Source organism: Petaurus breviceps, unplaced genomic scaffold, assembly GCF_028583685.1.
Source record: "Petaurus breviceps papuanus isolate PSGF00001 unplaced genomic scaffold, PetGlider_PUasm1.0 490, whole genome shotgun sequence".
In the NCBI taxonomy this organism is placed as follows: domain Eukaryota; kingdom Metazoa; phylum Chordata; class Mammalia; order Diprotodontia; family Petauridae; genus Petaurus; species Petaurus breviceps.
This window is the reverse complement of record NW_027186352.1, coordinates 22,249,896-22,266,367: the sequence shown is the minus strand read 5'-3', so window position 1 is coordinate 22,266,367 and position 16,472 is coordinate 22,249,896. Positions and strand designations below refer to the sequence as shown.

Sequence of the window (16,472 nt, the reverse complement as noted above, 5' to 3'; positions counted from 1 at the left end):
CTTCCTTCCTTCCTTCCTTCCTTCCTTCCTTCCTTCCTTCCTTCCTTCCTTCCTTCCTTCCTTCCTTCCTTCTTTCCTTCCTTCCTTCTTTTCCTTCCATTCCTTTTAAAAAATTTATGTCTTCTTGTGCAAAGGACTAATACGCAAATGTTTTACATGATTGCACATGTATAACCTATATTGGGATGCTTACTGTCTCTAGGAGGGGACAGGGGAGGGAGAGATAGAATTTGGAACTCAAAGCTTTTTAAAAAATGCTGAAAAATCATTTTAACATGAAATTGGGGAAAATATTATAAAAAAATTAAACCGTCTGTTAATGGGATCCAAAGCAGACGTAAAGAAATCTACTATCTAGAAAACTTTATTAAAAGTTTGGCCAAGTTACTAATTGATCATGGCCCATTGCACTAGTTCACGCTGTGACTTTGCACAGAAAGAAGCCCTGTGGTCTTTCTTATGTGTGTGATTCCCTGTTTTCTGTTTTAGGCCTTGGATGTGGTTTATTATACACTGCAGCAGTGACCATTACATGCCAGTATTTTGATAAACGCCGAGGTCTTGCACTTGGCCTAATTTCAACAGGTAAGTTTTCTAATTCTGTAGAGGATTTGCAGCCTTCAAAACTTGTTCAGAAAATAGGACCCACAGCGAAATTTATTTAAATCATCTTTCCCCAGGGGTAGAAATGCAAGTACTTGATATTCTCTATTCTTTATCCAAGAGGAACTTTCCCTCACCCTAGTATATGGGGGTGGTGCCATGTCTGGTCAGCTAACACTTAAGGTGGAGCTGGGATCCCATTAAATGCGGGTGTAAGTTTTGCCACCTCCTAATTAGGAGATGAACTCCTGGAGAGCAGAAAATGTCTCATCTTTTTGTTTCTTCTCCCAGGGCTTGGTACCTAAGAGGCTTTAATCAGTCAGTGTTCGTTCATTCATTCATTTGTTCATATTCCCTCCGTGGCTGCAGACAGCTACCTAGTCACACCTACCTTCTTGTATAAGTCCTTTCTTAAGTCTTCCACAAAGACCCTAATGCACCAAGAGTCTTCTTCCCACTCTAACTGTCCACTTTTCCTCACTCACTCATGCTGTAGGACTGACTTAGCTTTTTTCCTGCCATATGTATGTATCCTGGATGAAACTTTTCATGGTACAATTTGAATTTACGCCCTTTTTGTTAACATCCCATAGCTTGCTTACATTCATAGTGCATCTCTTCACTGTTCTTTGGTAGTCCGTAAAATTGTAATGTGGACAGAAGCTCTTGAGCTTCTAACCAAAAACAAAATGGTAGATGGGTCATTGTAGAGGTACTGAGTCTGTAATCTTAATAAAGTGAGATTGTTTCCTGGGCTTTGGCTATAATCTAGTATGAAGATGTGCTCACAAATGGAGCCAACTTTATTATATTTATATTCTTTTTCACTTTCCCAATTTCATGTGAGTAATTTAGACAAGGATGTCTATTAGATTTTTTTTCAACTTGCGATTGTTTGTGGACATTTTTGAGGGAGAAAAAATAAAATTCTACTGTGAGTTATTTTGTTCTTAAGAAGCTGATGTCACAATTTCAACTATGCTAGTCATTAATGGGTCATGTTTGCCTCAGAATTAGAAAAAAGTACCAAATATTCTCCACAGAATAAAAAACTAATAGCTCAAGTATCTGTAGTGCTTTATAGTCTACAAAACACTTTTTCACAACTCTATAAAAGAAATAATGTAAATACTGTTATCCCCATTTGGCACATATAGAAACTGATAGAAACTGAGGCTTAAGGAGGTTAAATGGCTTTCCCAGGGCAACCCAGATGGGAAATAATCTTAGGAGGAATTTGAACTTTGGTCTCCTGACTCCAAGGTCAGCGCTCTATCTACGGTCATTATTATTAGCAATAAAGGCAAGTGGCATGAATATAGTACCTTGAGATTTATGAAATGCTTATTCACGACAATCCTATGAGGGAGGTCATGTAAATATTATTATCTTCATTTTACAGATGGAGGAATTCATCAAAATCAGAGAGGAGATGTCACTTACCCATTGTCATAAAACAAGTGGCCAAACTGGGACCCGAGCTGAGATTTTTTCTTGCTCTTTGGCATAGTGACTTTACTAGCATGACAACAGAACCACACTTCACTGCTTTGCTTAGAAGGTCTTCAAAGTCTCGTAGCAGATTTAATGGAGGCTTGATACAGAAAAGAGGCAGCATGGAGAGGGGATGGAGAGATGGTCTTAGAGCCCATAAAAACTGAGTACAATTCCAGCCCCTGACACTTAGCAACTGTGTGACTCTGGGCAAGCCTTATCACCTCAGCGGCCCAATCTCTTCATCTGTAAAATAGGAACAATAATTGCACCTACCTCAAATGAGATAATGTATATCACATGCTATCTAAGTGTTAGCTGTTGTTATTATTCCTTTTAGGATGCAAGGTCTTTTTTTTTTTTTTGCTTTTTTTTGGAAGGGAGAAGGCAGGGTAGTTGATTTGCCCAAGGTCACAGGACTAGTAACTGTTAAGTATCTGAGGTCAAATTTGAACTCAGGTCCTCCTGACTCTAGGACTGGTGCTCTATTCACTTCACCACCTAGTTGCCCCAGTGATTCAAAAACTGACATCCCCCCCTCAACACTCAACAAAAGTACCTTATGCCAAAATGCCTTATCATGCATTGCTTTTCAAACTTTATATAAAGTTTGTTGTTGATTCCATTACTTAATGGAACTGTCATCCCCAGAAGAATGTATGTTCTTTGAAGGCAGGGCTGTATTAATCTTTGTTTTTGTATCCCCAGCACCTAGCAAAGGGTCCAGCTTTTCAGGCTCAAAATTAGTGCTTTTGGAATGAATGAAAGAATCTCATATGAATTAATCTCCTTTCCATAGTGCAAGAAGAATCTTATCTACTCCTTCTCCAGTGGTATTCCTACCTCTTATAAATTCCCCACAGGAAGTCCACCCAATATAATGGGAGTAGATGGATATTTCTATAGATTGAGAATTCTTCACTTTTTTTCATGTACTGGCCATGTGATGATGCCTATGGGCTCCTTTTCAGAATATTTTAAAGTAAAAAATATAATTGATAGGATAACACGTCAACCAATTAAATTGAAATAGAGGGATCAAAATATTGTTTAGAAGACAAATCCATGGAACACAGGTTAAGAACCCCTGTTCTAGAGCTCTGGACATTGTGGATATGCCCATGTGGGGTGCCAATCTGATATCACTCCTTGCCAGCTGGCAAGCCCATCTCCCTTTTCCTACCTATATCATTTAGATGATATCTATAGAAGGCATAAGTGCTCAATAAATATAGCTTTTATTTCTTTCATCTCCCCAGCCTTGCAACTTGGTACAGATTGTGTTTAATTTGGCAGATACACACATCTGGTAAATGCTGGGAATGATGATTGTTTTTCTCCATATGAGGCAGAAACGTGAATCTCTGGAATCCTCTGAGGTGCCTAATGGTTCAAGGTACTGAGCTCAGAGCTTTACAGGAGAATAGTTATGTGCTCCAAATGGAAAAACTGCTAATGGTTTTTGAAAAGTCCAAAAGGTCAGGTGGGCTCATGGAACATTTCCATGTGTTATTTGGAAATTTTCAAAGGATGTGTCTCCTTACAAAGATATGATCACATCTCAATTATACCCAGGTCAAACAAAGCATATTGGGAGTGTTCAATTCTGGGTAGATTGTCTAGAGAAGGCATTGATAAGTTGGGGTGACACAAGGAGGGCAACCAGAAAAGTGGGGAGTCTTGATTTCATGCCACAGGAGAGTCAGTTGAAGAAACTGGGAATGTTTAGGCTGGAGAAGCAAAGACTTAGGGAGGCATGATGGCGGATTGCAAGTAATAGAAAGACTATCACATTGTGCCAGAGGTATTGGATTCATTTTGTTTGGCCACAAAGGGCAGAATTAAGAACAATGAGTAGAAAGTCAGGATTGTTGTAAGGAATAAAATGTTCTATTAGGCTTCCCTGAAAGGTATGGGGGGATTAGAGCCAATCACTGGAGGTCTTCATATGATGGCTGTATCTCCCCCCCCAACACACACACCTTGTCAGGTGTGATTTGGGGGCAGATAAGTCTTAAACTAGTTGGCCACTAAGTGCTGTGATTCTCTGAACATCTTCAAAAAAATGCTAACATTGCTGACCACCTAGGAAATAAATCATTCATTCATTCAGTCAATCAATGGTCAATAAAAAATTCATTAAGCAGCTGCAATATGAGAATGTTCTGAGTGATAGGAATCCCAAAAGAGGTAAAAGACAGTCCCTGCCCTCAAGGAGCTCCTAATCATTCAGCATCTATTTCTTGAGCACCTACTATGGGCCAAGCACTGTACTAGGTGACATGGGTGGAAAGATAAAGACGAAAACCAAATAGTCCTTGCTTTTCAATAGTTTACATACTGTTGATTTCCCATGCCTTTGATGACTCCTGGCTTCCTTTTGGGGAAGGACTTGAGAGTAACCACAAAGGATTTAGGAAGGGGGACTTGTGATCCCAAAGTGGCACGTCTGTATGCCCACCCGCCACTCAGCCTGTTCCTGGGCATCTGGGACAGACAGATGGATATTGATGGGGAATCCTTGGTGAAGAATGTGCTCCAGATGGCAGCAGATTCTTCCATCACTTTGTATTTTGTCTATCTCTTTCCTCTTGGCATAAACCCTTTTAATGGATGATCATTTTTGTCAAAAAAAGCATACTTGGGTAAGAGTAGCTTACTTCCCCCCTGTTGCTTCATGGGGGTCTTTTTCAGTGCAATTCAAGTTTTTATAACACTAATTTTCCCATTCAAGTGAGACATAAAATGGATCAGGCTGGCTTGACTTAATTGGACTTCGGCATCCTCAGGCTTGGCTTGTAGTCCCAGCACTGCCACCAAATGGTTTTGTCACCTCCTTCTCAGGGTCTCGGTTTCCTCCTCTACAAAATGAGGAGATGTCCCATAGGATCTCCAAGCTCCCTTTAAACTCTGGTATTCTGTGACACTCTAGACCACACTGTGTATTTGTGGATTGGGAACACCTGCTCATTCAAAGCATCATAAAACTAGTGTCTGTCCTATTATGACCCAACAATATGGGGGGTCTCTCCCAGGAGGTGGCACAAGGTTCCTTAGCCTACTCCTGTTTTCTCTCAGTGGAGTCACAGAGCCCAGCTTGTCCACTTCAAGGTCTCAGTCCTAGGAACTAAAGAAAGGGGACTCCCACGGGTCCCTTTGGGTCAAGGTGAACACAGGGCTCTTGAGATGCTCTCCAGCAAAGACTACATTGGAAGCAAGCAGGGGGTAATGCATGAGTCACTCTTTAATGAGAACCAGGGAGCACAGAGGCAGCTGGTGTGGCCAGGAGGAGACCAGGGAGAGTCACTTACGTAACCGAGTCAGAGTTGGGGGCACATGGACATCATGGAGAAGGGCAGAAGGGGCAGAGCTGGGGGTCCCATTTTTATAGAGTTTGAGGGGCTACTCTAACTCTCTCCCTCCCACCTTGTTCATCGATAGGTCAGTTTGATCTCAGAGTTACCAAAGGCCATCTTAGGGATCCCTAATTTACAGAACGTTTTGCTTGTTTTACTGTGACTGGTTCTTCCCTGCAGATTGAAGGCGATTAATGGAGCCTAGTAGCTCCCCCTGATTTAGCAAATACTGTCAGGACATGGCTTTAGTTAATTGATGAGATGAGTGTGCAAGTGCCTTCTGTATTCTTTACATCCTTAACTCCTATTATTGTTACTTTATGCTGGTTTCTTATGTACTTACTTACTAAAATAACTGGGTGGGGAGGAAGAGAGGTCGGGGGACCAGAACAAGATATAATTTCATCATAGTAGGTGTGGAGGACATCTGGGTGAGGGAAAAGATTGGAAACAGAGACCAATTTGAATCTTATTTACTTATCTATTTGCTAAGAAGTCATTATTGAATAGAATGTATGCTCCTTGAGGGTAGGAACTGTTTCTTTTTTTTTGTCTTTTAAACCCCAGCCTGGTACACAGTAGGTGTTTAATAAATGCCTGTTAAATGAGTGAATAAATATACACTTCTCCACATTAAAAAAATTAAAGTATTTAGAATTTCCCATAAAAATGGCAGCCAAGCTTGCTATGAAACATGACATGAGAAGCATAAGCTTAACCTTGAGGTTCCCTGTTAATGTGATATTATGATTGTGATAAAGACTGAGCAGTCCTCTTTTCTTCTCCAGGGTCCAGCGTTGGACTTTTTATATATGCCACTCTTCAGAGAGAACTGCTTGAGCTGTATGGATTAGATGGATGTCTGCTCATTGTGGGTGCCGTGGCACTAAATATATTACCCTGTGGCATTTTGATGAGACCCCTGGGATCTTCTAACAGCCCTCCACCAGAAAAAGCACCTGTAGATAGTGTTTCCGCCCAATACTCCATATACAATGAGAAAGAAAAGACCCTGGAGGACAATGTCAGCATTCTTGAAAAAGGCTACAGTGAAGAAAAATTTGTGAGACCTTTGACCATTAGCACTTCCAAACAGGAAAGTCCATTACCGGAGAAGGAGTCAACCACAACGCAGATAAAAGACACTGATGTTTACACAAAGAAAGTCGTGGAACAGAAGTATTTTTGTAAACATCTGGCCAAGAGAAAATGGCAGTTGTGTCAGAACTATTGGACAGAGACGGTCGCCTTATTCAAGAATAAAATCTTTTCTGCACTGTTTTTTGCCATCTTGCTTTATGACATTGGGGGCTTTCCACCTTTGCTGATGATGGAAGATGTCGCCAGAAGCGCAAACATGAAAGAGGAAGAATTTGTTGTGCCCCTTGTCTCAATCATGGGCATTATGACTGCTGTCGGGAAGATTCTCTTGGGAGTGCTGGCAGATGTCAAGTTCATCAACACTGTCTATCTCTATGCAGCCACCTTGGTATTGATGAGCCTGACCCTGTGTGCTATTCCCTTTGCCAAAAGCTATGTCTCATTGGCAGTACTTTCTGGGATGATAGGGTTCTTAACTGGCAACTGGTCCATCTTCCCATATGTGACTACCAAGACTGTGGGAATTGAGAAGTTGACCCATGCCTTTGGGATTTTAATGTTCTTTGCAGGAGCTGGAAATAGCCTGGGACCACCCATTGTTGGTAAGATTTGGGGGGTTTTGGTCACAGTGAAAATAAGCAAAATACATTTTCTTTTGTTCCTTATCAGTCGATCAACTAACAATAATTTATTAAGCTCCTACTGTGAACCATGCACTGCTGATCCAGACCCAAAAGTCAGATATAGATACTGCCCTCATGGAGCTTACATTCTATCTTGGGAGGCAACATGTACACATACTGGTATATATGAAATTGATATAAAGTGATTAGAAGTGGGATGGTACTGTGCCAGGTACCAAAGATACAAACACACAACAAGAGATAATCCTTCTCTTCAGGGAACTTCCATCCTAATGAAGGAATCTTGCCTATCTTGACAATAATTGTATACAGCTGTGTGCACTAGGTCAAGTTGAAATGGAAGTGATAGGTCAATGTACTGAGTGTTTTAAGCAGAATTGTAACTAGGGTGGGATGGTAAGAGCTTTTTCCTAGGGCAGCAAATTTTGAGCAGATTGAGAACACATGTAGTCCTTCAGCAGCAAAGAAATGGAAGAATTCACTCAAAGTGTGAACTACCAGGTGGCCGATAGCCTCTGAAGCACAGCATTCCAAAGGAGCTCCTCTCTTCACCTGGCTTCCCTTTATTCATCTTACCCATTAGCTCTGGTTCTTGGTGTGTATATCTTGGCTCCAAGAGTTGCTTTGAGTTTCATTTTTGTGCCACTTGCTTCAGGCAGAGTTTGTGCTGCCCCAGGCACAGAACTTGCTAATGACAGCTTTGGTTTTCATCTGTACAAGCTACCTTCTTCCAATCACTCAGTGGGGACAGAAGTAAAAAATATCATTATTCCCATTTTTATGGATGAGTATGTTGAGGCTCCAAGAGGTTAAATGGTTTGCTTAGGGCCAGATGGTGTCAGAACTGGAATTTGAATCCAAGTATCCTGACTCTCTATCTTTCCATCTGGCTACCTCCTGGCTCGTTTAAAATACAGAATTAAGAAGTCACGACATCCATCATAGCTAAGGTTCTACATCGCCTCTTGGGTAAAGAAATCATCTATGGAGCCCATGTGCCATTATCTTCTTCCTTAGCACTTGAGGGAAAGCCTGTATTTTCAAGAGGGTTATAAAATCCACTTCCACAGACCCAGAGAAAAGGAGTTGCAGTGTTATGTCTAGGACATATAATAGAGAGAGGTCAGTTTGGATGGACTGTAGACAATCATTTATAACATGTAATATAATAATGGAGTATACAGAGTAATATATAATGAGGTTAGAGAGAGATGGCTATGTTGTAAAGATCTTTGAGCTGAAAAGAGCCATTGATTTTTGATCCTAGAGCCAACAGGGAGCCACTGAAGTTTATTGAGTAGGGGAATAGCAGCTCAAATCTGGACTCCAGAAAATCAGTTTGCATTGGATGTGTCTCCTCCCTGGAATGCTCTCCCTCCTCATCCCTACCTCACAGAATTCCTTTCTTCCTTCAAGACACAGCTCAAACACCACCCTTCACCCCAAACCCTCCCCATCTTCCTAACTATAGAATATTTGCTCTATTTTGCATTTATTTTATATATTCATATATACATACATGTATATGTATGTATATATGTACATGCTGTCTCCTCCAGTCAAATGTAAGCTCTTTGAGAGAGGGGATTGTTTCATTTATTGTTTTTGGATGCCTACCATCTAGCACAGTGCCTGCCCATAGTCATCTCTTAATAAGTGCTTGCTAACTGATTGGTTAATTAATGATAGAAATGAGAATCACAAAGAACCTTAGAGATCACTGATGAGGAAACTGAGGGCAGGAGTTGAAGCAACTTGACCAAGGGCCAACAGTTAATAATGGTAACTAATCAAAAGTCAATTGACAAGCATTGATTGACTGTGTACTATGCTCCGGGCACCCTGCTATACTCTGGGGATAAGAGGACAAACCAGAACTTGCCCTGCCCTCGGGGAGCTTCCGTTCTATCAGGTCAGACAACATGTATAGGTAAAGGTCATTAGTGGGGGAGGACACAAGCAGGGAGGGTGTGAGGGATCTGGACAGACTTCACGTAGGAGATGGAGGATGATCTTTAGAGGGTTGACATTAAATAGAAGCAACAAACATCGAGCAGATGACTGAGGGTTTGCCAAGAGCTTTCCACCCATTATATCATTTGCCCCCCCCACAACAACCCTAGGTGGTTGGTGCCATCATCAGCAGCAGCAGCAGCATCACCACTGCCATCATTATCATCCTCATCATTCCCAGTTCCCAGATAAGCAAACTAAGGCTCCCGTGACTTATAGTTCCTCTCAGTGAGCCCAGGTCCTCCTGACTCCCAGGCCAGTGCCCGTTCTGTTCCACCATGTTATTCTGGGTTAGTGAGTACCCCGGAATAGAGGTCTTCCAACTCCAAAGTTACTGCCATCCCAAATCCACCTGGTTGAATACCCTGTCTGAATTTGATTTCAAATCCTTATTGCCTCTCAATTCATTTTAACAAGCATTTCTTGAGTATTTACCATGTGACAGCTTGGCATGGTGAATAAAAGGCTGGCATGACCACAGGCGAGTCACTAAACTTCAGAGCTCCCAGCCTCAGTGTCCCTATCTGTAAAGTGTCAATAATAATACCTGTGGTGAAAGGGCCATGGTTTAGTGGAGGAAGTCTGTGACTTAGAGTCTGACAGATCGACTGGTCCACACTGGCCAAGGGAGTGTCTTCACTGGAAGATCCCTACTGAGTTGGGGTCAGGAGACCCTGCCAAGTGCTTTACCAATGTTACCACATTGAATGTTCCCAGCATCCCAGACCTGGGAGGTCTCATTTAACAGATGAGGAAACTGAGGCAAACAGACTCAGGGCACTCAGCTAGTAAGTGTCTGAGGTCAACTTGAACTCAGGTCTTCCTGACCTCAAGTCCAGTGCTGTATCCACTTTGCCACCTGTAAGTCAAAGGAGTTTCTAGTACTATGAGGAATACAATCCATAGACAGGTAGGTATAGTATGCTTGGGTGGAGGAGCTATGATTTCACCTGTGTAGAACACTCTGGGTGTGGGGTTCACTGAACCAATTCAGCTCGTTGACGGAGGTCTGTGATCGAGGAAATAAACCTGGGGAATTGCTTGAGAGAGATTAGGTGACTTGTCCAGGGTCACACAGCTAATAAAAGTCGGAAGTGGGATTCAATCTTGGGCCTTGCCCGGTCACTCACTCGACTCTCTGACCAGCTCGCCATCTACAAAGTATATACAAAATCATTTCCAATGGGAGAGGGCACAGATGGGGGCACAGAATGGATTCGCTTTGGGGAATCTGAGGGGAAATGATCCATCCATCCACCCACCCATCCATCCATCCATCCGTGGTTCTTTTTGGCAGGTTGGTTTTACGACTGGACGCAGAGCTACAACATCGCGTTCTTCTTTAGTGGATCTTGTGTTCTGCTCGCCGGGCTGATTCTGCTGCTCGCCGCCATTCCTTGGGGGAAAATGTGCCACAAAGACAGCACCAAGCCAGCCCCAAAGCCTTATGGGTACCAAGCTGCATCTCAAGCATAGGGGCCACGTGGGTGCCTCTTAATGCCATTTTATGCTCTCTCTCTAGCAAAGTCCTCAAGAGGTTTTGCAAGCGACTCAAGCAGTCAAGACCCTTTTTCTATTAGACCAATTTCCTGGTGGCTGGCTCTTAGCCGCCATCACCATCCCTCTCCCCTAGCCTCATTTGGCTGTCTTTTCTCCTTGCCCGGTAAGTGGGCCTCTTGCTACATTGTGGCCCTCAAGGTCTTGAAATGGTAGCCAACTAAGATGGCGTGAGGAGATGCTTCTCTGCATCAAGGAGTGTCATTTCCCCTTCCACTTTGCCAGCCCCATAATGAGATGCCCAGAAAGGGCAGTCTTCTGCATTTCAAACTGTGAAGCAGGCAGTCTAATGAGCTGCACACAGATGCCACTGGGGTCTTCTGGATCCCCTTTTCTCTTGGTGACTCTGATTAACCACTTGAAGTTTTGTTTTAAAAACTGATCAAGAGAAGCAACCCAAATTCACCAGGGAACGAAACTTTTTCTGAAAAGGGGCATTCAAAATGGCAGCTGAGCCAGATGACAGTCTCTCTAGGGCAACCGTGATGCCATCTTCTTTTTGTTTCCTAAGCGTCTCGCGTTCATCCAGCGTCCCCCTGAACATACCCAAACGGCACAGTTCCCTGGCCTCGAGATGTTTGCAGAGGGCCAGGTGAGCTCTCACCATGCTGCTGGGCTCCGTTGTCTGCTAAACAGAATGTAACCCACCCCCATTAGGTGGCACCCACTCACCAGATGTTCTGCCAAGGAAGGGGCCGGGTGGGAGGGGGGCATTCCTATCTCTGTGTTTCCAGATTGGAGACCCTGATTTTGATCATTCCACTAGTGCAATGACTTCCATTATGTTTGAATACAGCTCAGTTGACAGTCTGCACATCTGCCAGATGAAGCAATTGCTGCTAGAAATGTGGCCATTCTTCCATGATAACTGTTTACAATGTTTTTCTTCAGATTTGAGGGGAGCCATGGGTGTTGGGGGGGAAATTTGGGGGCATTTATTAGATGAAGAAGGGGAATGAGAAATTGGTGCTTTGGCCCAGCTAGGCCTAGAAAACCCATCTTAGAAAGAGACATTTAACAAATCCACAGTGCTCTAGGGTACTTCTCATGGGGAAAGAGTAATTTTCCTGATTTTCAAAAAAGAAAAATAAGTCACTGAGGCATTGAGGAGCTTCAAAGAGCCTCAGGTGGCTTCTTAAACAGGGATTACCCTTTCCCTAGTGCCAAAATTCTCTCCTGATCTTTTTTTCGAAGTATACTATATGAAATCTTATTTTATATTTCTCTGTTGTCTTCCTTCTGAGGCATCTAAAGCACTTTACAATCACAAATTGCCTCACAGTGTCCCAGGGAAAAAGGAGCCAACCTTTTGTAGATGGGGAAACTGAGAGATGGGGAGGTCCAAGCCCTCGCTGGGGGTCACCCTACAGGGCAGTGGTGGCTCTGGGTGGGACTTTGGGACTCCTCTCCCATGGTCTCCAGGAATTTCTGGACCTTGCTCCACGGTCACCACGAGGTGTTGGCTGGTAAGGACAGTTATTAAGAAAGAAACAAAAACTCACCAGTGGGTTTTGTGTTGAAAGTATCTTTTTTTTATTGCAAGTTCAGGATGCTCATTTCTATAATGAACGTAAATGACAAGCTTGTTTATGTCACACGATGTGAACATGTTTGCCGTGAGGGGATTGTCATGGTGTCTTTTTGCCATGTGTGTCTGTTAATTTTGCTCTGTTCTTGTTTTTCCCACTGTCTAGGAAATGCATTTTAAGTTACAATAAAATTTCTATTATTTCGATTTAGGTGACTTTTCCTGAGTGGTCCCTTTTATTTTCCCATTGTTATCAGCATATAAATCAGAAGGGTCAGAATATGGAGTTGTAAATCCCATCTCCACTGTACCTGGCCCAGCAGATAGAGTGCTTGGCCTGGAGCCAGCAAGACAAGACCCAAGTTAAAATTCTGCCTCAGACACTTATTAGCTGTGTGACCCAGGGCAAGTCACGAACCCCAGCCTGCCTCAGTTTCCTCAACTATAAAATGGGGATAATGATAGCATTTACCTCCCAAATTTGTAAGGATCAAATGAGATAATATTTTAAAGTGCCTAGTACAGTACCAGACACACAGTAGGTACTTAATAAATGCTTATTTCCTTCCTTCCTCCCTTCCTTCCTTCCTTCCTTCCTTCCTTCCTTCCTTCCTTCTACCTTCTCAGCTTAGTGCTTCACTTACATAGAATTTTACAATTCAATTCAGTACAAAAAAAGCATTTAACTGGACAGAAAGGAAATGGTCCCTGCCCTCAGGAACTTACATTACATCCAACGAACGAAGCATGCCCACAAGTAAGTCTAGGACAAGGAAAAATGAGTGGGAAGAGAAGCTTGACAAGATGGGTGTTCAGGGGAGGCTATCAGAAATGAACCTTGAAGGAAGTTAAGTGTATTCTGGGAGGTGCTGATGGTGATAGTCCCTGCAGAATGGAATGCATGCAATAGGAGTTTGCATTTCCACTTTGGCCGGATTGTAAAAAGCACAAAGCCAATTAATACAAAAAGAAGTCTAGAGTGACAGCCAAGAGCCAGATTGTGTAGGTTCTTGAAAGCCAGACTGAGGAGTCTGCAGGTTATCCCAGGGGTAAGAGGGCACTGAAGGCCTCTGAGCAGAGGAGTGACTAGTTAAACTCATAAATGAGGGATGTTCATTTTTCAGCCATGTGGAAAATGGAGTGAAAAGGAAGGGGATCAGAAGCTGGGAGATAAAGCAGGAGGTTTTTGTGGCAAATGAAGTAAGAGGGGATGACAGTCTGAAATGGGAAGGCTATAAAAGGAGAGAGGAAGGGATGGGTGCAGGTGATGCTATGGAGGTAAAATGGCCGGCAGTGGAGTAGGTGACCTTGAGAGGTGGTGAGTCTTCCCTCCTTGCAGGCTGGATGGCCACTTGTCAATTGTGATTCACAGAGATGTAGGTGGCTGCTGAGGTCCTTTCCCATGCCAGGGCAACAGCCCCTTGGAAAGCCAATTTGTTTATCAATTTGCATATTTGTATTTAGGCTAATGACTTGGCAAGGAGTTAACCTGTCACCTGCACAGAATTCTCTCAAGATATGTGAGGTGAGGGAGGATTTTTTTCTTCCTGAGTCTGTTTCATCTTGCGGAAGGGAACAATTTGTACAATTCTATTATATCACTGCACCAATAGATTATATAAAAACAAAAAGTAAATCGAAGCAGTTAGAGGTGTCCAGAAGCTGACTCATCCTCTCTCTAGGCTCCCCCTCCTCTGTCTTCTCTCCATCTACTTCTCCATTCATACACCATACCCTAGAGGAACATCTACCCTAGAGCCCTGCTTACTTGATTGGAACTTCTTTCCTGGGACACCATTTCAAGAAAATCCCAGTTATACTTCACTTCTGATCTCCCTTCCAGCCATCTCCTCCATGTCCAACTGCCTGATTGTCCACACCACAGCCCACATCACCTCCCCTTCCCAACCTTCTCCCTCCCGCCCAGTTCTGGAACCAATATGAAGCTGAAAAATCCCACTTTACCACTATTCCTGAAAGGAGTAGACTGACTTACTTCTCTGTGTCTCCTCTCTCCATGTCTGTAACTTTCAGAACCAAAATGCGGCATGAACTCAAAGGTGTCTATAAATGCTACCAATGAGTTCTACTCACTCTGTATGCATTGTTTCTTTTACTAGAATGTTAGCTCATTGAGGGGTAGGACTGCCTTTGTTTTTGTCCTGGTACCCCCAGTGCTTAGCCCTGTGTTCAACACATTGTAAGTCTTTAGTGGCTGCTTTCTCATCCATCCACCCATCCATTCGCCCATCCACCCATCCACCCACCCATCCATCCACCCACCCATCCACCCATCCATCCACCCATCCATCCACCCATCCACCCGTCCATCCACCCGTCCATCCACCCGTCCATCCACCCGTCCATCCGTCCGTCCATCCGTCCGTCCATCCGTCCGTCCATCCGTCCGTCCACCCGTCCATCCGTCCGTCCATCCGTCCATCCATCCGTCCATCCATCCATCCATCCGTCCATCCATCCATCCATCCATCCATCCATCCATCCATCCATCCATCCATCCATTTACATGGCATGGTCATTGTTCTAGGTATTCCAGTATGTCCTTATCCTACTCCTAGCTTCTAAAATAAAAGATAACCTCAAGCCCTGGGTGCTCTTCTCCCTTAGGGAGTTAGGCTTTGTGTCACTCAGTTTCTTAGAAGCACATCCAGTCCCAAGTTGCTCCATCTCTACAGCTCCAAATAGGTTCCCCACAACTTCAAGGGCATTTCTAAAAAAGGAAAGGAAAATTGTATTTGTGTGGGAAATTTTAACATGGTGCCTAAAATTGCGCCTCTCTTGCTTTTGTTTTAATGCTGACTGCTCTCTGAGTATGGAAGAGCCAGAAGAGGTAAGCTGGAGGGAGTCTTGGACCTTAGATAATAAAAATGGTGGCCACTTGGAGGGATCTGCAGTTTGTAAAATACCATATAGTCATTATTTCTTTTGATTTTTTGCGACCATCGCAGGAGGTCAGTGTGACAGCCATTATGATTCTGGTTTTCTACTTGAGGAACCTGAGGAGCAAAGACATCAGGTGACTTTCCTAGGGTGACGTGGCTAGTGAGTTCTAAGGGAGGCCTGAGTCTTTCTCACTCCAAGGCCAATGTTCTGCCCATTCATTACATTAAAGTGTCCCCAAGGGGCCTTAGAAGCTACCTAGGTCAGCCCTTTCATTCCAGAGATGAGGACGCTTGTGCTTCCTCTCCGAAAACAGTGACAGTGATGACTATTTCTCTTAGATGTGGCAATGAATAGGACACTGGACTGTTAGACCTGAGTTCAGATCTGGCCTCAGATGCTTACTTACTAGCTGTGTGACCTTGGGCAAGTCACTTCACCCCTGTTTGCCTCTGTTTCCTCTACTATAAAAAATTAAGGATAGTAATAGCACCTGCCTCTGAGAGTTGTGAGGATGAAATGAGATGGTGCCTGATAGATACAAGGCACTTCAGGAATGGTTGTTCCCTCCCCTGTCCCCTTTTCTACACCAATAACTTTTAACTATAGATCTTTGAATACATCTATTGTCAATATGTCCACCAGAAGTCTTTTTCCTCTTTTAGGATCATCATTTTCATTTTTGGACCTTGAAGGGACCATAAACACCACCTGGTCTTGTCTCTTGCTTCCTATTTTCCAGAAAGGGAAATGGAGATGCAGAGAGCTGTGTACGAGGCCCACAGGGGACAAATGACAGGGGTGGGATTCGCACTGGGCTCCTCTGACTCAAAGTCCATCATCCTTTCTGATGGCTGCCTTTGAAGCTTCTTCAGCCATAGTCTGTGAAAGGACCACAGATCTGTTGTGTGCAGGGTGACACAGGGATGTGATTTGGTCATATTTTTTTAGGAATCAGATTGCTGGATATCTGTATGATAGATATGTATATATACATATATAAATACTATTTTTATTAATTTATTAAATAATAAAAAATTAAAATGTATTAAAATTTACAATGTGCCAGGCTTTGTACTATATTCTGGGGACAAAAAAAGGGGCAAAAATATCACCTTTCCTCAAGGGGCTCACATTCTAACGAGGGAGACAATATTCCAGTAACAAGATATGTGCAGAGTAAATGGATGGTCCTCTGAAAGGGGAAGACACTAGTGTGTGTGTGTGTGTGTGTGTGTGTGTGTGTGTGTGTGTCCACATGTGTCCATGTGCTCA

The 16,472-nt window shown here is 43.2% G+C and overlaps 1 protein-coding gene across 1 annotated transcript in view; it reads left to right on the top strand.

The window, feature by feature from the left end:
* Window positions 1–12,507, top strand: part of SLC16A9 (solute carrier family 16 member 9) — a 45,360-nt gene extending 32,853 nt beyond the window's left edge. The window contains exons 4-6 of the mRNA XM_069101831.1: window positions 490–585; window positions 6,242–7,156; window positions 10,509–12,507. Coding sequence (XP_068957932.1) covers window positions 490–585; window positions 6,242–7,156; window positions 10,509–10,687 — 1,190 coding nt within the window. The 3' untranslated portion in view covers window positions 10,688–12,507. The remainder of the gene's footprint in view (window positions 1–489; window positions 586–6,241; window positions 7,157–10,508) is intronic.
* The last annotated feature ends 3,965 nt before the right edge of the window (window positions 12,508–16,472 follow it).